Source organism: Rhododendron vialii, chromosome 4a (genome assembly GCF_030253575.1).
Source record: "Rhododendron vialii isolate Sample 1 chromosome 4a, ASM3025357v1".
NCBI lineage: Eukaryota > Viridiplantae > Streptophyta > Magnoliopsida > Ericales > Ericaceae > Rhododendron > Rhododendron vialii.
Genome location: NC_080560.1, coordinates 2,978,594 through 2,999,037, shown reverse-complemented (window position 1 = coordinate 2,999,037; position 20,444 = coordinate 2,978,594). Strand labels below are relative to the sequence as shown.

Here is a 20,444-nt window from a genome sequence, read left to right as displayed (position 1 = left end):
ATATCGAAATCAGCAGCAGTAACAAATGGTGCAAATCACATTTCATAATCGCCCAACATAAGCCGTTTCAAACCTTCAGATCCAACAAAGTGGAAACTACGACAATTTACACAAATCTACGCATTCTCATTTCCAATTACCACAAATGATCAATTTTCATGTTACAATAAGAGTTTATGATCCAGGCGCAAACTTGGTGGCATAAACCCATGCATTGTTAGCCACCGGGTTGTCAAGGTGGTCCAAGAGGTTCTCAAGTGGGCCTTTCCCGGTGACGATGGCTTGGACAAAGAACCCAAACATGGAGAACATGGCTAGCCTTCCATTCTTGATCTCCTTCACCTTGAGCTCGGCAAAGGTGGCGGGGTCGTCAGCAAGACCCAATGGGTCGAAGTATTGACCACCCGGATAGAGGTCGTTCCCCTCTCCCACTCCGGGAAGTCCATTGATGCGGAATCCCTCAACAAGGCCCATTAGGACGACTTGGAAGCCCAACACGGCCAGAATGCTTTGGGCGTGGACAAGATTGGGATTGCCCAAGTAGTCTAGGCCGCCTTCTGAGAAGATTTGGGCTCCGGCTTTGAACCAAACTGGCTCTTTGAAGTCCACTTTGACCCATTTCTCAAGGACTTCTGGGGTGATGCAGCCTAGTGCTCCAAGCATGGCCCATCGCCCATGGATGACCTGAAAATCGTTCGTCATAGCCATTTAGTTCAAGTGGTCGGTGAGAAATGAAGAGAAAGAAACTTCCTTTAACGTTTGTTTTATATTTAAGGCAATTGCATTACTTTTCTCCACAAAACGATGGTGAGATTTGCCGAGAAACAAAACTGATTGTTTGTGTATTTTCTATACATCGGTTGCCCATTAAAATACCAGGGAAAAACAAGGAAATCATAACCCTCTCACATGCTATGCACAGTAGGAAAATACAGTATTTTCTCCTCAGTAATACTTTTCTTTTCTTTTCTTTTCTCACCTAGTTTACCAAGCATACTTGAACAACTATAGAGTAACAGAACCTTTTGTTGCCAGGAGGAATTGAGAGTCACAACCAAAGTGTTGTTAAGATGCAAAGACAGTGAGATTACCTCAAGAGCCCTGTTCTTGGCAAAAGCCTCAGGATCAGCAGATAACCCAGCAGTGTCCCATCCGTAATCACCGGGAAATTCTCCGGTCAGGTAAGACGGAGTCTGAGCTGAAAAGGGTCCCAAGTACTTCACTCGGTCTGGGCCGTACCACAAATCATTTTTCTGTTAAAAAAACACAAGCATTAACCCAGAACATAAGTCATTTAATCACCCAAGTAAAGTAGACCACCTTGTTTATTTTACCTTTTTGTACTACAGCATTTCCATGTCAACTAACAATCAGCCTGATACATCTTCAACTACCTTATCTTCGATTGGTGCTACCCTCTCGACTTACGTCGTTTTTTTATTTCTCTCTTCTATTACCGCGCATTCATCATAGCACTCTACTCTCATTTAATCGCGTAAGTCCTAACTAAACCAAGAAAAGAGAGGGAGAGATGCGTACCGAGGCCATGACAATGAACCTGGGAGGGTTAGCATTTGCTCCCCTTGTTTGACCCAGAAAAGGGGTAGGTCTGAGTGCAGTGCTAGTACTAGAAGTAGCTGCCATGAACGTTGATGCCATGCTTTTCCCCAAAGCTTAGAATTTAGGTTTTTTGACAGAACTGGTTCTGAAATAATTTAAGAATTGCAAACTTGAAGTGTGTAGAAGGGAAGCTGTGAGTGAATTTATATATAAGTGAAGGAAATGAGAATCAAGAGATGGGTGGTTGAGATTGAATGATTGAAAGATGTGGTGGGTGACAGACTGACTCTGCAGCTCTTTCTCATCAGCCAATCAGAAGGCTTCAAAAGATTATAAAAATCTCCAACTCATATCCTTCTATCCACAATTCACTTGAGGGGTGAAAAAACATCAGCTGTTTTCACTCACACACTGTCTGTTGTGTCTGTGGGCATTTTCTGTGGCTCTGATCACAGGAGTTGTGCTCAATTAGGATCTACAGCTGGAAGTATGTCTTACTAGTTACTTCCAATATTATGTGGTTCTAGTGATTCATTGAGCTGGGAATGCAAAACAACTCAATCTAGCAAATAGAAGCAGGATAAATGTTTTTGGGTAAATTCCAACTTTTTTGATTTCCCATTTCCTTGGTAATTTTTCTGTAAACCTGTGCATAACCTTATCATAACAAATCTGGTGCCTGAGAATAAGAAATAGGGGGGGAAAAAAAAATACTACTTAGTATGAAATACTACCAACCTGTATACTCCAAGGGGTAGTTGAAATGCTGTTATAGCTAGAAGTTGACATGAACCCAAGAACTAACTCTTGCTACTTATGAGAGTTTCCGAATTTTTTCGCTGTTTAATATTGTACTTCTTAATTTGGCACGAATTTTGATATTGAAATCTTCTTGTTTCAATGAATGGTAGGAACCACATATAATCGGTCCATTTGGATTTTTAGGAAAAGAAAAACAGAAAATCTAATACATACCACTGCATAAAGAGCACCTTCAACGCCCATTTCCTCGACAAAAGTCCTAGTTTGGCAAAATCTCACAAAAAATCATCTTCAACCCTAAGTCCAATCCATAAACTTGCCGATACTGTGCTCCATTTTTGGCCTATGATTTGGCTCAAGCTAAATTCTATTTGTATCTCTCTCTTGTAGAGTTGGTAGTTCCTATCCAAAATTCGGCTTTAGCCTGCCAATTTTTATGAACGCTTTATTATAAACTCTACGTGTTCATGCTTAGAGCCTTATCTTCTACCGTCGCTTTCATGCCTCAAATAAAAGGGATTGTGTATTAGGTAGCTGACAGCCAAGCAAAAATCTAGATTGATATTTATGACATAAATCTGATTATGAATATTATCTGACCGTAATTGATTATGACTTAAGGCTCCTCATATATTATGAGCCCATTAGGATTTTGTTTCTCGAAGTTTTCATAGCACATCTTCTTATATCAACACAAAACCAAAATATCAAACCTGAATCACCGTCGTTGATCCACCAGAAGACCTCTGAATACTTTCTCCCACCGCCTTTCCAAAGAGAGAGAGAGAGAAACAAAAATGAAAATGAGAGAGAGAGAGAGAGATTCAAAAGGAACAAAAATGAAAATGCGGTGAGCGTGGATCGAACACGCGACCTTCAGATCTTCAGTCTGACGCTCTCCCAACTGAGCTATCCCCGCCGTGTTTGCTATTTGTGGTATCTTTAATTTATATTAAGAAAAAACTCTTAGAGAGAAGCAAGCACTTCACGCTAATAATAAACAAGCCATATTTCTCACTTCTCAGGTTCAAGCTTGCGTTCGCTTGTTAAATGCTCGTTTGAGATCGAGTTGCTGCATTAAAAAATCGAGCTTGAAATACTCGTTAAGCTTTTGAACCAAGGTCGACCAAAGTCAACAAACCACTGCTGGGCTCATTCGACTTACAATACTTAAAAACTTCAAACTGTTCAAGTTCGGCTTGTAATCAGCTTGATTAAAGTGCTTTGTCTAATTAAACCAACTAGCGGCTGGGGGCATACCCTCCCGTGTGTGCATGTGCAAGTGAAAATATGGGGGGAGTGGGAGTGAGGGTGGGTAATTTTTTGGGGCGTGGGGTGGGTGGTTGAGTTTGAATAATTTTACTATTTTGCCCTTAAATTAATTCATGTTATAGTTTAGAATCAGATGTAAAATTTGAGTTTTGATTAGGACAATACTGGAAATTACTTTTATGACGGGACGTCAATTAAGAGAGGCACCAACTTATGCTCTCCCTTTATATATTAGTAGAATAGATGGAGCTTGAACACCTTTCAAAACTTGTTAAATTGTCAAGCCAAGCTTTGAGCAATCAGTTGTTCGGTTCGTTTATCACCACTACAAGTAGTTTGATCCAAAATACAGGTCATGATTCTCAAGGGCTGGTTTTGAGGGCTAAGCTAACCGAAGCCCAAAAGATTTCGGGCTTAGGTTCAAAACCAAGCCCTATCAAAAGTGTATGGGCCTGGCCCCTGGTCTGCTCGACAACAAGATCCGTTGCTCGCTTCTAACAATTTTTGAATTCTAACCAACGGTCAAATGAACTGATGGGAGGGGGAGAACCCCAAGGGCCACAGTCGGAATCGTTCAACTTTTAGAGATCGTCGAGATTACAGACCACCCTCTATCAAAATCCATGACAGATATTATCCGAAAAGTCCATTAATCAAATCAAGTCCACACGATCATTTTATTGTCGTTCAACGGAGTCGGGCGTGTGCATTTTCTGTGTTTAATGGCGATGAAGAAAACCCCACATTCAATCTATGTTGACTGTTCGCTGATGTTGTAGAGAGAGAGAGAGAGAGAGAGAGAGAGAGAAGAGGAAGGTTTTTGAAAGAGAAATGCGTCAGGGAAAAATGAAACCCAAACCCCATGTCTCAATGGTGAAAGACGCTGAAATAGCCAAAGACAGAGATGGAGTTGCTACGAGGAAGAGCGTCGAGCCAGCATCAGACCACTGGGCTTTTCTGGTAATTTCCGATTATCGACTTACATCTGTATGTGATTATATGGGTAATTGCATGATAGTTCGTTCAAATCTTGGAAATTATTGAACTCGGCTTTGGTGTTCTTGTGGTTTCCCTAGAAGAAATACAAGATTGGGGATTTTGGTTCAAAAGGGTATATGATTGAATTCAGAGGTGATCCTTGTTGTTTTTCAAGCAAAAAAATCGATATGGGAATGGGGCATTCTGTATTGTATGCACTTCAGTAGCTTGGCTTGGGCAAATCCTAGGGTTTATCGATCAGAAAATTTTCAGGATTTATTGATCTTGACCTTTTTCTTTCAGGCTTAATGCTGGGTTCGGTCTTCCGGGATTGATTATTGCTTTGAATATGCGTCCCTGAGAAACTTGCTTGTTTGATTCTGAGTCTTGAATATCCTTATACGATTGTGTCTTGTATATATATGCTCATAAGATTATTTCTATGAATCTGTGTCCCTGATTCTTGAATTTTCGTGTTTAATTCTGAGTCTTGAATATCCTTTATCATCAGGAATTTTTTCTTGTTTGATTCTTGGTCTTGAATATCCTCATCGATCAAATACTTTTGGGATTCTTAATCTTGACCTTTCTGTTCTTTTTCAATTTTTGGCTATACTTTCTTTCTCTCTTCCTTTTTTTGCTTTAGTAGCTTTACGTCTGCTTCGCACTTTATCAGGTTGTGTACCCAATCCTTATGGGAGGGAATCTATGGCTTGTAGTTCTTTTCTTGCATTTGTACCCTTAAAAACGTCTCTTTTTGGGTTTTGTATTAGTTTCAGTGGTCATCTTGCTTACTAACATAATTGTGTCAGCTTAGCATGTAGCTTGCATTCTGTTTATTATTTTTTATCTGGGAAGGGTGCAATCCAATCAATATCATCACTTAAATTCTAGCTTTCGTTGTTCTTTTCGGCTTCAGTATTTTTTAAATTTTGGGATTCTTGATCTTGGTCATGGTGGGTCTCCTTGAAAAACTAGTGATTCAATGTGACATACCTTTCCTAAAGCAAAAAGGAATAGTGAAGAAAATACAAGTCCAAAGTGAAAAGAACCTATGGACCGTTACCCCCTAAAAACTTGCCTTCCTTTTGTTTTGCACAAATTTCCGAAGTCATCTTGTTAACCAACATACTTGTATTGCCCATGGTTGTTACAAACCTACGATATGGGATATGTATCCTACAATCTGTATCATCTCCTTAGAAAAACTATATGTATCCCACCTCGTATCCTTTTTGTGTAGAAATCTTATGATACTATAATTGCATATCCCGAAATGATACGTATCTTACCATTCCTTTTTTGACTAAGAATTAGACCTTATTTTAGAAAGAAAAACCCAAATACGTTCTAAATCATTTAATCTAATTATGACCATGTTCAAACCATCTGAAGAAAACCCAAATTCAATCCATTAGGGCTCAAATAGAAAAAAAGAATATATGTCAGATGATGTTTTGCATTAACCAAATTAGGACTCTTCCTCTCTTCCTGTAGCCAAGACGCTAGAACACCTCAATGTGATAGACCTCACCTGGGAAACTTAGAAATTTTCATCCTAAAAACTTCTTTTTTCATATATGCAATAGGATTTTAATGTGTTATTGGGTATGACAACTTTTAATTATATATTAATTTTTGTTAACATATTTTACAGTACGCGATATGTATTCCAATTCGATTCATAAAATGAAAAAAAATGGTACACGATACGTAACCCAATTTGAAAACATTGGTATTGTCATTGCTGATTCACATATGCAGGAAGAAATTGAAGCTCCTATGTGGGTAGATCTTGATCACGAAGCTAGCTCCAGTTATAAAGACATGTAAGTTTCTCCACAACTAGTTCTAAAATAGTTGCTCCATGTTTTCTAGTAATTCACTAATATGGTTCAACTTCTTGCATCCAACTATAATCTTCTTCTGCTTCTGCTCTATTGCAGTGACGATGATTGGTTTGAGAAAAGCCATCCGTAAGTAGCTTCAAGATTAGTGTCTTTCAAGATTAATAAGAATAGCTAAGGGCTAATGTATGACAAAATGTGCTATAACGTTTTCAGGATCCATCAATGTTCTTCCCTTCGATTAATTTCGGTGTTTCCTCATGGTGAGGGGATTGCAAATGTAGAGTTTGCCATGCAGGAACCATCTTCTCCAAAGCTTCCACCCTCAGTCTCACAATCAAGAGGCAAAACTTACAGAAGCAGGGAGTGGGGACAAATCAATTCTGGGGTTGTGGCAAATAAGAGACACCCAGTCCAGAATTTAAGCAGTAAATCTTCACGGGTAAATTTAGGATCTGGTCAGACAATGAAGACCAAACCAAGCAATGGACCAAGAGGAAACGCTAAAACAAAACCAAATTCAGTTTGCAAAAGCAGCTTAACTGGAATGTCTGGACCGAAATACCCAAACCCATCATCTATTGTTCGGGATTCAAAAACCAGTTCAAGCTCTGGAGCAATTAAGGAAGACTACCAATCAGTGAGCACCATTACATCAGAGAATAGTGAGAACAAACAACAGAAGTTATTGGAGGTGTCTAGTCAAGCTGTTTGTCACACAAACGGGCTTCTATCAGCTCTAAAGATTACTCTTAGAAAAAGTTGTGCTACTAGACAAGCATCAAGGGTGGACAGAGATGGTGGGAGGCAATCAGAGGGATGTAAATCTTCTTCGGGAAAATCGAGTGTGGGATCCTCTTCCCTCCCCGGGTATTATGTTAAGAACAAAACACTTCCTGCATCGCAGAATAAAGACATAACTCCTGATAGTAGAAATGTCATGAGAGCGCCTCAAGCTACTACGGACAAAGTAAAAATGCCAAGTATGTCCAAGGACTCTATTGCAAAAAATCAGGATTTGATTTCTAAACCAGGAGGCGGATGCAAAACAGTGGCTCTTGCAAAGTCAACCCACCTGGAAAATGCAAAATCTAAGGTGAGAATTTACAGTGATTTTATTGATGTAATCATCTCACAAACTTCAACAAGTTTTCGTTGAAATCTAGTATTACTGTTACTTATCTAGTTATGATGCTGTGATTAGCTATATGCAATCCAGACTTGTGGATTAGTGGAAAGTATGATGAATATTGAGAATATTCATTGGATTGTTTGGGAGTCACCACGGTTCGCAGATATCCATTACTGTTTTTCATAAAGTTAATTCCAATATCAAATTTGTAATAATTCTCATTCTGATCTATAACAGCAATGACTTTTTATTTTAGAACTTGTCCCTAGAACTTTAAGTGTTCCAACTTTTCATATCAACATAGAGCCAATATCAAATTTGAAGTATTTCTCATTCTGATCTATAACAGCAACGGCTCTTGAATTTAGAACCTGTCCCTAGAACTTTAAGTATTTAGTTGAATCATGTTCCAACTTTTCATGTCAACCAGGGTGGACATTCTAAAGTAATGAGACAAGATAGAGTCAATAAACAAGATTCTGCGACTACGGCTGCAAAAGCGGTTGGCAAAGTGGGAGTCGAGAAGTATAATAGACTGGGTGATGGTAAAGAGAATGCTACGAGTCAAAGATCCAATACCAGAGCTGGAGGCATCGTTCAGGTTCAGAAAGTGACGAGGCAAATTGCACCTCCAAAGAGTGACAGAGCAGGATTGATTGTTCCAAAGGTATATCAACCAGTTACTTGAGCTCTTGTATCTTGTTTTCAGCATAATTTAGTTTCTTCATGAAAACTAGCTAATCATCTTGAAGCTATTTGATTCAAAATCAGGAGTAAAATCTATGAAATAAATGCTTACTCCTAGCATATTATAGCCACTAATAATTTGAAGAAAATAATGTAGCTTCAACTGCTTACTAAACCAAACTTGCAAATGCTTGCTTTTGAACAATGTCCTGATAAAACATTGATCTACTACACAATACACTTAAGCAAAAGCATCGGAAATATATTCACAACAGAATACAAACATGGGGAAATGATTAACCATAAATATCTTTTCAATAGTCATCCAACCAAACCAAATAGTCCTGTCTTTTCTCTTTTACATCTTTGTTACACGGTGGAGATTCATATATGATGGTGTTTCAGTTTCACTAACACTTTACTTTAGCTCCTTGTGATTTGGTTCGAAGACGCACTAAAGAACGGGAACTTGGAATTCATTTGGGAGAGTGACTAGTGAAAGACAAATCTCCATCTCTTTCCTTAGCCAAAAATCTTTAACTAAGTGAACCGCAGAGTTATCCAAGTTTTGTGGTTTTGGTTGGGTTGTGAACGTTTGCATATTTATCCAGATTCCCCCCGGTTTCCTGTCCATTAGAACGAGAATGGGCAAAGAGGTTTTGAACATGTTAACTACCCACCAACCAACCAATAAGAAAAGGAGAAACATAATAATTTGTTTTGTTGGCATCAGGATCATAGGCTACCAGTTATGCTGTCTAGATACCATCATAATATGTTTTGGCATACACCTCATATACTTCTTGCTGAAATAGACAAGAATTAACTTTCCTTGAGAAGATAAAGATAAAGGAATACAGAATACATAGCCCCTTCTTATTTATTTGCGAAACAATGATCATTGTTTATTACAAATCAGGCACTGACTTTTTAATTCTTCTACAAGGTTTGGCATCATTGTTCATTTGTACTCATTTTCATGTTTTATTCTGTTGCGAGCAGGGGAAAATCAGTGGGCGCAACGAAGGGAAAAGTTTGACAAATGTAATTCAGAAGGTGTACTTTCGGTAAAGGGAGCAAAAGTAGCCGGTTTTGTACAGTTCACGCTTCACTTCATTTTTTGTTTTTCGGTTTATTCGAGCCCGACCGAAGTTAGAGCAAAAACATCAAGATCTCAATTTTTTGTTGAAACTTAAGATTCTTCCTCACTTGTTTCACTTTATTATCGCTATGCTTGGTAATGACTCTTTCGCAGTTAAATATAGTGAATGGAACTAAAATTTCACTGAACGAGGGAATTAGGTAGGAATCTTTTCATAAAGGGAAATTCGAAAATGCCCTACTTTGTCATAGTAGGGAGAAAAAAGAACAAGCTAGGTTCACTTGCACATTATTTGACATTGAGCATTTTCATCACCATTTTCACTCGACAAAAATAGGAACTTCTTGATCAACGAAAGAAATAGAGGAAAGCTGCCCAGAGGAAAGCTTGCCCATGCCTTTTAGACAAACCCCAAAAATTCATCCAGTTATTTATAACCAAAATCTAACAGCATCTCCACACTTTTTGACTACTTTTGCCGTTTACCAATCGGGTGGAAGTGAATGCTGCAAACAAGAAATTGAATTGCTCCAAGCCCATCCTGCGACTCAAAGATCCCCCATCTCGCAAATGACTCTTGCATGTACCCTAATGGCTGATACTAGCGCATGCACGGTAACAACTCTACTAATCATCTATATAAAACCATTCTACGGCATCAACCTCTGCAAATTGCACACATAACAAGGCTCAATGGCCAATCAACCATTATCATTCCATTATGAACTCATAGGTGAGAAATGTACAGATTATAAAAGGTGTTGAAAACCTTCTGTTCCTAGTCCTAATCTGCATAATATACTTTCCAAAGCTCACCATACCATTCTATTCTTGTCGTAAGGTCACAACAGAATGCTTTGCAGAAGGGATAATTCATACATGACATGATGCAGGCCAGTATTGGTTGAAAAGGACCATGTAATCTCTAGGGCACTTGTCTTCTCAGGGCACCATAATTTCTTGTTACCTGCAAAAGAAAAGACTAATTACCAGTCGAACTTCAAAGGACTTTAGCAAGGGTCAAAACCATCCCGCTTAACTAGAACATGCTCCAAACAGAAAAAAGAGAGAGGAATTGCAATCATAAAATTCCCTGATACAGAAAAACAAACAGAAGGCAACGACAATCACGGAATAGGTATTCTTGATGGATGGTAGTATAAGACACAACTGGGGCAAGACTTTTATAGAATAACTGGGCAAAGATTATGTGCACACTTTCTGAATAACTTTTTCATTTCGGCACACGATAATACTCTATCTATTGAATTCTCATTGAACAATAGAGGGCAAGTTGCAAGTAGCACATCCTCTTCTCCGAACATTTGTCACTAACTAGCACATCAATCACAGCTAAATCTCTAGCTACTGGTTGATCTGCAGTATCAATTTCTCTCTCCGTGTACTATCTCTCTCTTTCCAGTATCTTTCTTGTGTTCTGGGTATTCCCTTTGAGGTATGGTGGTCCTACTTAGAGAGGGCTCTGCATCAAGACAACTTCTTAAGAAAGGTGTAATCATAGAAATATCTAAACAAAGGTTACTACCATTGACAGTTTCTTAGCAATAGAAAAAGTGATAAAAGCAGTATTCTTCTCAAATCTCAAGGAAAGTTTAGAATGGCAGAAAAAATAAAGAGAGAAAGAATGCCATTATGCGGTATATGCGAGAGCTTTAATTCTTTGAGTATAAAGCAGAAACAACATAATCCACAGGCTAAAATTCATGAAAAACATCACCTACCCGCGGTTGAGACTTATTTACTCTCCTTGACATGTCATCATCATCGTCATCGTCGTCGTCATTACTCATGAGCATTTTATGGATCGAAGATGAAGTGTTGGAGTTGTCTGATTTTCTTCCTCGTTTAGATGGTGCAGGTCCTGCAGGACGTCTACCTCTGGGAGCAGCTCTTTTGGTTCCCTTGCCTCGAAGGGTTTCACCATCGTCCTTAAGAGTGTAAATACCAGATTTGATTCAGCAAGTGAAGCAAGTAGTTAATAGAATCAACCTGAGAAACTCGAAGCAAAGCAACTGCAATACAAGAGCTACTGTGCCAAAAAAAGTGCCTAAATTTCTGAACAAGGGAACTAATTTCAAGCAGTGGCTCAACTATGGTTGTCATGAACTGATGCACGGATGTAGGGAAATAAATCTGGAAAATGCACTTTTGAGCATCGGGTATGGTCAATTAGTATTTTTCCTCAAGGTTCAGAGAAAGATCCAGAAAAGAAAGCCCACAGCCACCTTGAGCGCATGAAACTCGTTTAACTAGAAAAAGCATCCACACTGAGTACAAATATAAAAATGCAATACAGGGAAGACGAAGAAGATCAGCCATACAGAGCTTTCATCAACTTCATTTACACCCTTTTTCCACGCTTCATCACTTGAACCAGAATCCACGTTATCCTCATCATCAGCGATGCTTCGGACTGATGCTGCTGCTGCAACTGATGCAGATCTGCAGTAACACAGTTCCTCATGAAACTTACTGGCAAGCATGAATGCGACCAATTAAATGATGTTTCTCAAAAAAGTGGCAAGAGTGAATGTTGATCAATCAAAATAGCCCTGTATTCTGATACATATCTTGTGACAGCTCACTTGTCAATAGCAAAACAAATGCTGTTGAACTGCCAATCAGGACAAACCAGCCATTGCCCTCTTCAAATAAATTCTTCTTCTTTAGTTAGATCTAGAGATAACATCCCACTTGCAGTCCAGAAGCCCATACCATATGAACAACAAAATATTACTCCAGTGAGCAATTATTTCTGAATTCTAATTTTCTACATCAATACGCGTCTTCTGCCCAAGTGATATTTTTGCACCATCCCTCGTTAAGCATGACTAATTCAAATCTAGCACCACACCAAATATTTAGCCAGCAATAGCTGGAAGAATAATCTCCATTGTCCATCACATTGTGGCAGAGGGCCAAAACACTGAAACAGTTTATCAAAACAAAAAGTTCACACTTCGCGTAGAAAAAATCACCAGTGATTAGAAACATAGTAACCTCTGTGTATTGCGGAATCCAACTGATGCATCAAGAGTTGTTTGCTTTAAGTTAGTAGAGCCCCTGCCTCTTCCCCTTCCTCTGCCCCTGCCCCTGCCTCTTGAAGTCTTACCAACTTCTTCAGAATCATGAGAGGCCCTGAAAGGTACAGATGATCCTTTCCTACCTCTGCTGGCAGACATTGAACCTGTAAATTGAGTGGTATCCTCATCATCACTGAAGGAAACTGCACTTCCAACTCCTCCAGCACTTCTAGTGTCCTGGGTATAACCGAAAATAAACGCCTCAACAGATATTCAGAGAACTTGTAGGACAACGAAACAAATGGACAATGTGGAATAATTACCTCTAAGGACTGTGAAGTAGAAGTGAACGGTGGTTCCTTAGAATGTACTGACCTTTCCTTCACACGTTCCTGCAAATATCAAGTGTCACCCCTGCAGTTAATTGTTGCATGGTTGGGGAGTCTAGTCACCCCTTACTCCCAAAATGCCCATGTGATGCCAGAGTGACCTCGGATCAGCATGAAAAAATTGTACCAACTTCTCTCTTGTAGCTTTATCCGTAAAAAATAATGCACATGAATTCAGACAAAAGTAGATATAATAAAAAGGCTGGGGTCAAAAGGGAAGGTAGAGGGGTGTACATATCCAACGAATCCTTTTCTTATTCAAAACAACATGGTAGTATGGTACTACATGCAAATATACTTTCTTCGGTTCTTCCAAGGCTAAGAAACAATGAACTCTTATTTTATCTTAGGAACTCTCCATAAAATTTTGATTTCCAGTGTCAGGTCATCGTGTCAAAGATATTATGTCTCACAGGAAGCAAGAGGCAAACTTGATCTTCCCCAAACCATAACATACCTTTACAGCAGTTGCAATACCTATCATTAAATACTAACCAGTACAGAATAGTACAAATTTCAGCTACTTGCCTCTAAGCATTCTCCAACTTTGAGAAGTAGATCTTCCTCTTCGAACTTTACAGTATCTGCATCTTTAGCAATTTTATTCTGCAAAGAAAGTAAAGTAATGTAAGCATTAGAAACCCAACTCTAAATCTATAGACATGTGACACAGGCACAAGCAAAATAAATTATAAAAAAATTAACATTGGTATCCAAGAGCCAGATGCTCATGTTATTTTTAATGTCATCCCAAGGCTCCCTGCAAGTTTTCCACAGCAACTTAAGAAGCAAGATGGAAACGGAATACTCACGCGTGTTTCTTCAAGGTTGTACTTCACACATGAATAGAAAGCCATTTTATCGTCCTTGTTAACAAAATTGTGCAGTGCAACATCCAAATCATTAACCGGAAGGATCTCCATTTTCTGTAAAATTGGTCATCAGTTAGAACAACATAATGCAAACGGAAATTGTATAGGCAAGCATATAAATGCCATCTTAGCTGAAGAGTCTTATATAATGAATTTTTACTGTCATTTCCACTTGAAAAGAAGAACAAAACAACTAACACTGCATGTACAAACCAGAAGCCTGTATATGGCATAATGGCAATAAAGAGTAGAGACAATGCCTAATTGGGGACCTAATGTAAGTTGTGAAAACATACACAGAGAAGGCTTTCCCCTCTTTCAGTTCTGGGAAATAAGAAAATAGGCTTGACTAGTTATAATAATTTACGGTATCCACAGATCTAAAGGCATGTATTCAATTAATGATGTTCATGTACCAGAGCTCCACCGTAACGGAAAGTGATGTTCATGTTTCAGAATGAAAAGAACCAAATGAATTAACATGTCAATAGCTTATGTAAAGAGAAACAAAAGAATGAAACTTGATCAGTACCAGGTTGTTCTCAGCAACCAAAGCCTCTATATTTTGTTGATTTAGTTCTTCAGGTCGAAGCCGTTCAGAACCATCAATTTTGGCTACGTCACAGGAAGAAACACATGGTATTCGATCACCATCGAAGAACTAAACCAACACACTAATAAGTGAAAAGATTGGGAGCCTGTAAGAGCATCAAAAATACCTTCACTGCGACCTTTTTTTGAAGCCTTTGAGAATATGAGAATATCCTGGGGATTTGCAACCTACAAGATCAAGAAATAGATTAAGATTTTGATTCAAGTGTAAGGAAACGAAAAATGAAAAGGGGAAAAAGCATCCTTGAGATCACAGGACAACGACAAAAAGGAAACAACACATTATCATCCTTATAAGTTTACTAAAAGATAGAAGTACCTTCCCCACATATTTTTGCCCAAACCTTTGAGGATTTATTGTCATAAATCCAGAGTAATCAACCTGTCAAATCAAACAAGACAGATAACTAGGTAATGCAGAACATAGGGATGGCAACAAACAAGAAGGGAGCTCAGATATGCCAATTGCAAAATCCCTCTTACCAAAGCATTCCCTTGACACAATAAAAGAAATATTACCTTTACTCGGACCAATGGAAGCTTGAAATCTGATTTGTTACTATGATTTTGGCTAGCCTTGTCTATCATATTTCTGACCTAAAAAATGTAAAGTACTTAATTCAAAAATTATCGGGAAAAAATTAGTACACAGACAGCAGAACAACTTCCACAAGCAGGTAAAGAATGGTAGAAATACCATAACATTTCTTGTCAATGAAAAGATGAGACATTAGAAGAAGAAAGTTTACCACTTTGTCCAAATGTTCGAGCATTGAATTTTGATCATTAGGATCAATGTCAGTTTCGTCCTTCAATACTACCTGCTCATGAACATTCGAAAGCTTAACAACCATTACTTCTGACTTGAAAATCAACACCATTTGACTTACCTCGGCATATTCAAAAGGCCTAACTGTGTTTAAAGGTATCTTGGTTGGGCGATATTGATTTCCCTGTGCAAATTCATCAAAATGCAGAGTGAGGTAGCTCAGCAAAGTAGTTGAAGAAGAACAAGAAGCAACAACTATTGCCTGATAAAGAAATAAGACATAAATACTATTCAGAATGGTTTAACTGTCCAAAGACAACCTTAATCTCCAAAAGAAGTACATGTTTCGGTTTTGATTCTCCATCAATTAGTGATGTTGCAACAGAAGAGCCTGGCTGAGTAATGTGGAAACCCATACCTGGAACTTCCTGTGTCATAAAAGACCATGAATGAGATACCATAGCGGATTCAATGATGAGGAAATCACCATATCACTGACACCTGAGGGTCAACAAGACATTCGTGTTCATGCCCCCACACGATGAAGTCCAGAAAACGTGGCAAAAAGTGCTCGTTGATAGCATTTTTAGGATTTGTTTTCACCCTGCAAAGGACATAAGAGAAAGATCTGAACTAAATAGGAAAAAGAATTGAAGTCCCTTCATTGAGCACCTTCGTATGCATCTGATAAAAATAAAACACTTCTCCGTTCATGCATGATAAATTCCATCTCTAAGAACAACTAGAACCTGTTCTGATGAAGTACTAGAATGTTGAACCAGTCTGATACTTGGCATCCTTCTTGAGGTTCAGGTCGCATCCACTGTACAGCATGCGGCGTCTGATATTTCAAAAATAAAAATAACATGTGAGGTGCATTAAAGCCAATAACAGTCTGAAAACCAACTATCTAGAATGCGCACCTGAAACATCCTATTAAGCCGTTCATCTCTAATGTTTCCAAGGCCATATAGAGCCACAGACGTTGAACCCTGTGATTCAAGTTGCAAGTTACTGAAGTTAGTTAATTATCCATGTCCATAGCCTCTGGTAACTGGTTAATTGAATTTACTGACAGACCTTCCTAATGAGAATTGGGTATAGAGCGATCTGCCCTACACCAGAACCTCCAAGAACCATTTTCCCAAAATAGTTCACCAGATTACAAGCAGAAAGGATATCAACTGCCGAGAGGTTGTCCTGTCACAACAGAAAACAACCAACTAATATTCAAAAACTGAAGTCACATGGGTGTTATTATTTTCAGAGCATTAAATCTTAAATATGACTTCTGAGATGAACTGCATGACCACAACCACAAACTAATATAGCAGAAATCAGTTGTAATTCTAGTTTGATAATGGGCAGAAAGAAGAATAGTTAGCAAGTTCAAGAATCGGATAAAATGTCCGGTTAAAAAACTGCGAGGGGATTCAAAGTAGCATTAAAGCCAAAAGTAAATCCCCATGATAAACATGATAGGCCCAACCATACAAATTGATAGGCCCAACCATACAAATGGAGCTATAGAACATTAAACTGAACACACTCAACACCACTCCAAGTATGCATGACCTCCACCACCAACTAATATAGCGGAAATCAGTTGTAATTCCAGTTTGATAGTGGGAAGAAAAAGAATGGTTAGCAATTTCAAGAATTGGCTAAAAATTCCAGTTAAAAACTGCGTGGGGATTTCAAAGTAGCATTAAAGCCAAAAGTAAATCCCCGAGATCAACAGGATAGGCTCGACCATACAAACGGAGCTATAGAACATTTAACTGAATACACTCAATACCACTCCAGCTGGATCATCATGATTCCCATGAATGCTGAACACTGGCATGCCAACATTGAAGTGAGGATCCTCGTAATTTACATGACCAAACCTGTTAACATCAAAAAGTCATTACAACATGAAAACTGTCTTCCAAACGCAGAGACTAATAAGATTGCAAACTCAAACATGCATAACACACGAACACATATTTATCTAAAGCTAAAAAACACCGCTTTTGCACAAATACATCTGTATGATGTTCGTAAGAATGAGCGCACACACATATGATTGCCACTTTGGATTCTTCTAGTGTGTTCTTCTTAGAAAGCAATGAAATCCCTAACAAAATAACAAAAGACATGCTTGTGTTTAAATAGAAATAGAATCCAGGGAGGCAAGGAGAGCGATAACCTTGTAACTTTCTCCAAATTTCCAATGCAGCAGTTGAAAAAAGGCACAATGGAACATACTCAAATAAAATGGAAACAACAATAACAGGCATCTAGGGAGGATAACTAAGTTCTGTTAAGGCATTAAGAGGGTTAAACAGATACGAAACTGTAAAAAAAAAACACACTTTTCTAATACATTCTCAAGTAAAGAACAAACAGTTAAAAATTATTTAGCAACCCCACATCAGTACATCAATTCTTCAACGTAAAAGATATTCCTTTCTAACTATAACAAATCCAGCACAAAAATAAGCCATTACGAGTTTGCAAAGTTGACAGTCTGGTCGCTGACAACTTGGAACTGCACCGGTTGATCATTGAGACAATGGCGACGCAGAATTTCAATGGCTTTCACCAATGTTGACCTTGAGGGCTTGTTTTCGTGGAAAAGGTCGCCACCAAGGAGCAAGAAATCAACCTGATGCCAAGTTAAGTATCAGTCATTGTACAACAACGTGTAATATGAGCAACGTTAGGGTAATAACATGGTGTATGACAAAACTTATAATGACAGTACTGACATTTCAAAACAAAATTGAAAAGGAAAACACATCACCTGCTTTTGCTCTGCTATTGAGCATATCTCTTCAAATGCCTGGAATGAATCATGCCGACGTATTTCATCCTTTTCCATATAGCCCAGATGACAATCCGTGGCAACAAGTATCCGTAGTGTACTTTTGACATCCTCCCTGAAATTCTTTCTTAATTACGCAAAGACAACGAATTTATGTGCAACGCATGAAACATACCATACTATGTTAAAGCCCCTGCCTCAGAACCACATGAACAGATTTAATATGGTTGACAGGTAAAAATTATAAAAGTATTTAATGGTACGTCATCATTCCTCTATTTGTACACAGCTAAGCTAAAAAGAGGTTAATACACAAGTACACAACGTTCGAGAGAAATATGGGTTGAGGGGAGATGCTTGACTCATTAGGATACGGGCAAAGGAAGTTCATAGGTACTAAGCCGGAGAATAACGAGATGGCAAGAGCCAGATCTCCTTCTTTAGAGGCAGGAGGCGCTCAGCTATTCGACTCAGAAGGGAGAGAGTAGCAGCTTTATTTTCTTCGAAGTGAGGGTCAGGGTATCGAAAGATCGAAGAAAATCCACAAATTGGCATTCCACTGAAAAGAGGAAAGATCTAGTAGCCTATCACAGACAGGAATGCATAAAAGACAGTAGACACGTATCACTAAAAAGCCCCTCCTAGGTAATTTACGGGATTTAATGTGCCAAGAGAATATTTGAACACCAACTATTGTACTTCCAACGCAGTTGAAATTAACACACAAGTAGCGTCAGGAAAGGGTATGTATCTAAGTATTGAATTCATCTTGATCTACTTATCATACCAACGACCTAGGGGCCGTTCAAAAAAAATATCAACGACACAGGGACTATGTGAGAAATACACATTTATTACTGTGATTATCTTATTTCCTCACGTAAGAGGTCAAAACTGTCACGGACTATTTCATGCATAATATCAGAGTTCTATGCATAATTCAGCCGTAAACATGAAAACTGAAATGTTTTTTAGGTGAATGTCCAACCAAAATTGAAGGGTCACGTTCCATACACTTCCCAAAATGTCAAGTGTGCAGCACAGGTACTTCAACGGAGTTCAACCATCCCGAAGAGTCCATATAACATACACTACACTGTAATATAGAACTTGTTCTTCTGCCTTAGCCAGCTAACAAGTACAGAACATGGTCTGTGTACATATGCATGAAACATGTTTTACCTTGATGAGTCACCCATGCCAACAAAGTTCCACTTCAAGACACCTACAATAACACATCAACAAATTTAAGTTAGCAAATTCAGCTAGAGTTTCCCAGGCCCAGATATAGCTCAGAAAGTCAGAAGCCCTTTTTCGAGCCTCGAAGATTGAGTTAACAGTCCTATAGTGTTTCAAAACCACTAGAAACTTAGGTGCTCGCCTTCAGAGCTGTGCCGAGAGTGGCACCATTTTTTAGACCTTTGTTGTACAGTTAACACACACGCGTGCAAGTGTGCGCGCCAACTAGAAAGTGGAAAAAACAAATAAAGCATTGAATCTCAACAAAAACCAACAATCAAAAGATTTGGACAAGTTGAAAATAGTAGCCTTTATCACAAGAAAATTAAAATGAACTAGCCTAACATCAGTTATAAGGGATATGTTAGCAAAAACTAGCATAAAATGCTGTTAAAAAAAAACTACCATAAAACACTGAATTAATAGTTTGCATCTCAAAAGTCAAAAGACAAAACAAATCATTACTTATCATCATCAAATTATTCCACCAGACCTCGTTCAGAATTTTTGCCTCAGCGCCTCAAACAGGCTTGAGCTGCCTCGGATTATCTGAAACGTTCGAAGCAAAGAGACCTAACTAGGGGTGATAATGATAAATGAGCTGAACAGTTGATTGTTCAAGCTTGGTTCGAAAACCTAAAGAGCTTTAAAGTATTCAAGCTTGGATTGTTTATGACACTAGCCCATCTCCAACGAGCTTTAATCAAAGATCTTGTGTAGCTAGAGAGTAAGCATCATAAGTCGAACAAACCCAGCAGTAGCCTGTTCGAGTTTGGTTTGAAAGCTTAACAAGCTTAAAAAAATGTTCAAGCTTGGCTTGTTAGTGTAACAAACTGATCGGAAAACGAGCGAACACGAGCTCAAACTCAAGTGGTTTGGTTCGTTTGTCAGCCACAAACCGTGAGCAACTAATAGGAATTAAAAACTGAACTCAGAAAAGCCCTAGAATCAAACACAGTGCAGTTCAAAGGGGTGTAGAGAATGTAGAGAGAGAGAGAATCGGCTATACCTTGTAGGCAGGATCCAGTGGGGACGGCAACACCGTCGTCAGCTGACGGAGTTGCGACAAACGGTGTTCAGACGGACCGATACGGTGGCGCGGAATTTTAAAAGGAAAGCGGATTGAGTCCGAGAAAGAAGAAGAAAAGAGGGAGGTTAATTTCAAAAAACTTCCCTGAAGTTTACGATAAATGCAAGGACTAGCCCTGATATTATTAAAATGTCACTGCTCACCCTCAGAACATCCACATCGGTCTACAATTTTTTTTTATTTTTATTTTTATGGAAACAATTTTGGGAGACTTTAGCCAAAAATCCCTTATTTTTATATTTTTTGAGCTCAATGACAAACATCTTTTACAATCAAACAT

General features: G+C 38.6%; 3 protein-coding genes and 1 non-coding gene across 6 annotated transcripts; 1 reads left to right on the top strand and 3 right to left on the bottom strand.

Moving 5' to 3' along the window:
- Positions 1–19: 19 nt before the first annotated feature.
- On the bottom strand, positions 20–1,961 carry LOC131323305 (chlorophyll a-b binding protein 13, chloroplastic). The gene is made up of 3 exons (XM_058355021.1): positions 1,540–1,961; positions 1,092–1,253; positions 20–684 (listed from the first exon to the last, which is right to left on the bottom strand). The coding sequence occupies exons 1-3, from the start codon at positions 1,657–1,659 to the stop codon at positions 175–177; spliced, it is 792 nt and encodes a 263-aa protein (XP_058211004.1). The 5' UTR covers positions 1,660–1,961; the 3' UTR covers positions 20–174.
- A 1,207-nt stretch (positions 1,962–3,168) lies between these two features.
- Positions 3,169–3,241, bottom strand: TRNAF-GAA (transfer RNA phenylalanine (anticodon GAA)). Its single transcript has one exon. It is a non-coding gene; the product is annotated as a tRNA-Phe (tRNA).
- An 883-nt stretch (positions 3,242–4,124) lies between these two features.
- Positions 4,125–9,460, top strand: LOC131323302 (uncharacterized). Its single transcript, XM_058355018.1, has 6 exons — positions 4,125–4,554; positions 6,337–6,401; positions 6,519–6,548; positions 6,636–7,515; positions 7,982–8,218; positions 9,241–9,460. Exons 1-6 carry the CDS (start codon positions 4,426–4,428, stop codon positions 9,307–9,309), a joined length of 1,410 nt encoding a protein of 469 aa, XP_058211001.1. The 5' UTR covers positions 4,125–4,425; the 3' UTR covers positions 9,310–9,460.
- Positions 9,461–9,688: 228 nt separating this feature from the next.
- Positions 9,689–20,206, bottom strand: LOC131323301 (double-strand break repair protein MRE11). 3 transcript variants are annotated; one of them, XR_009199149.1, is made up of 24 exons: positions 20,084–20,206; positions 19,018–19,060; positions 17,815–17,950; positions 17,519–17,676; positions 16,825–16,915; positions 16,107–16,226; positions 15,950–16,018; positions 15,776–15,867; positions 15,528–15,630; positions 15,347–15,454; positions 15,148–15,210; positions 15,007–15,078; positions 14,777–14,854; positions 14,577–14,639; positions 14,365–14,425; positions 14,178–14,260; positions 13,586–13,699; positions 13,302–13,379; positions 12,708–12,776; positions 12,362–12,621; positions 11,683–11,803; positions 11,083–11,289; positions 10,162–10,307; positions 9,689–10,005 (listed from the first exon to the last, which is right to left on the bottom strand). XR_009199149.1 is itself a non-coding variant. In XM_058355017.1 (24 exons), exons 2-23 carry the CDS (start codon positions 19,032–19,034, stop codon positions 10,266–10,268), a joined length of 2,205 nt encoding a protein of 734 aa, XP_058211000.1. In that variant the 5' UTR covers positions 19,035–19,060; positions 20,084–20,206; the 3' UTR covers positions 10,013–10,081; positions 10,235–10,265. The 3 variants fall into 3 exon arrangements, 2 of the variants coding, with proteins under 2 accessions (XP_058211000.1, XP_058210999.1); XM_058355017.1 differs by lacking the exon at positions 9,689–10,005 and adding an exon at positions 10,013–10,081 and having other exon boundaries at positions 10,235–10,307; XM_058355016.1 differs by lacking the exon at positions 9,689–10,005 and having other exon boundaries at positions 10,013–10,307.
- Positions 20,207–20,444: the final 238 nt, after the last annotated feature.

What these genes read in the sequence shown, in the direction of transcription:
- LOC131323305 (XM_058355021.1), bottom strand. Translation starts at nt 1,659, where the DNA reads ATGGCATCAACGTTCATGGCAGCTACTTCTAGTACTAGCACTGCACTC. An exon ending in GGTTCATTGTCATGGCCTCG is followed by an intron (nt 1,254 to 1,539) that starts GTACGCATCTCT and finishes TTTTTTTAACAG; the next exon opens with AAAAATGATTTGTGGTACGG. An exon ending in CCAAGAACAGGGCTCTTGAG is followed by an intron (nt 685 to 1,091) that starts GTAATCTCACTG and finishes AACGATTTTCAG; the next exon opens with GTCATCCATGGGCGATGGGC.
- LOC131323301 (XM_058355016.1), bottom strand. An exon ending in GGCCTTTTGAATATGCCGAG is followed by an intron (nt 15,079 to 15,147) that starts GTAAGTCAAATG and finishes GTTCATGAGCAG; the next exon opens with GTAGTATTGAAGGACGAAAC. An exon ending in GGCAAAAATATGTGGGGAAG is followed by an intron (nt 14,426 to 14,576) that starts GTACTTCTATCT and finishes TTGATCTTGTAG; the next exon opens with GTTGCAAATCCCCAGGATAT.
- LOC131323302 (XM_058355018.1), top strand. Translation starts at nt 4,426, where the DNA reads ATGCGTCAGGGAAAAATGAAACCCAAACCCCATGTCTCAATGGTGAAA. An exon ending in CAGACCACTGGGCTTTTCTG is followed by an intron (nt 4,555 to 6,336) that starts GTAATTTCCGAT and finishes TCACATATGCAG; the next exon opens with GAAGAAATTGAAGCTCCTAT. An exon ending in AGCTCCAGTTATAAAGACAT is followed by an intron (nt 6,402 to 6,518) that starts GTAAGTTTCTCC and finishes GCTCTATTGCAG; the next exon opens with TGACGATGATTGGTTTGAGA.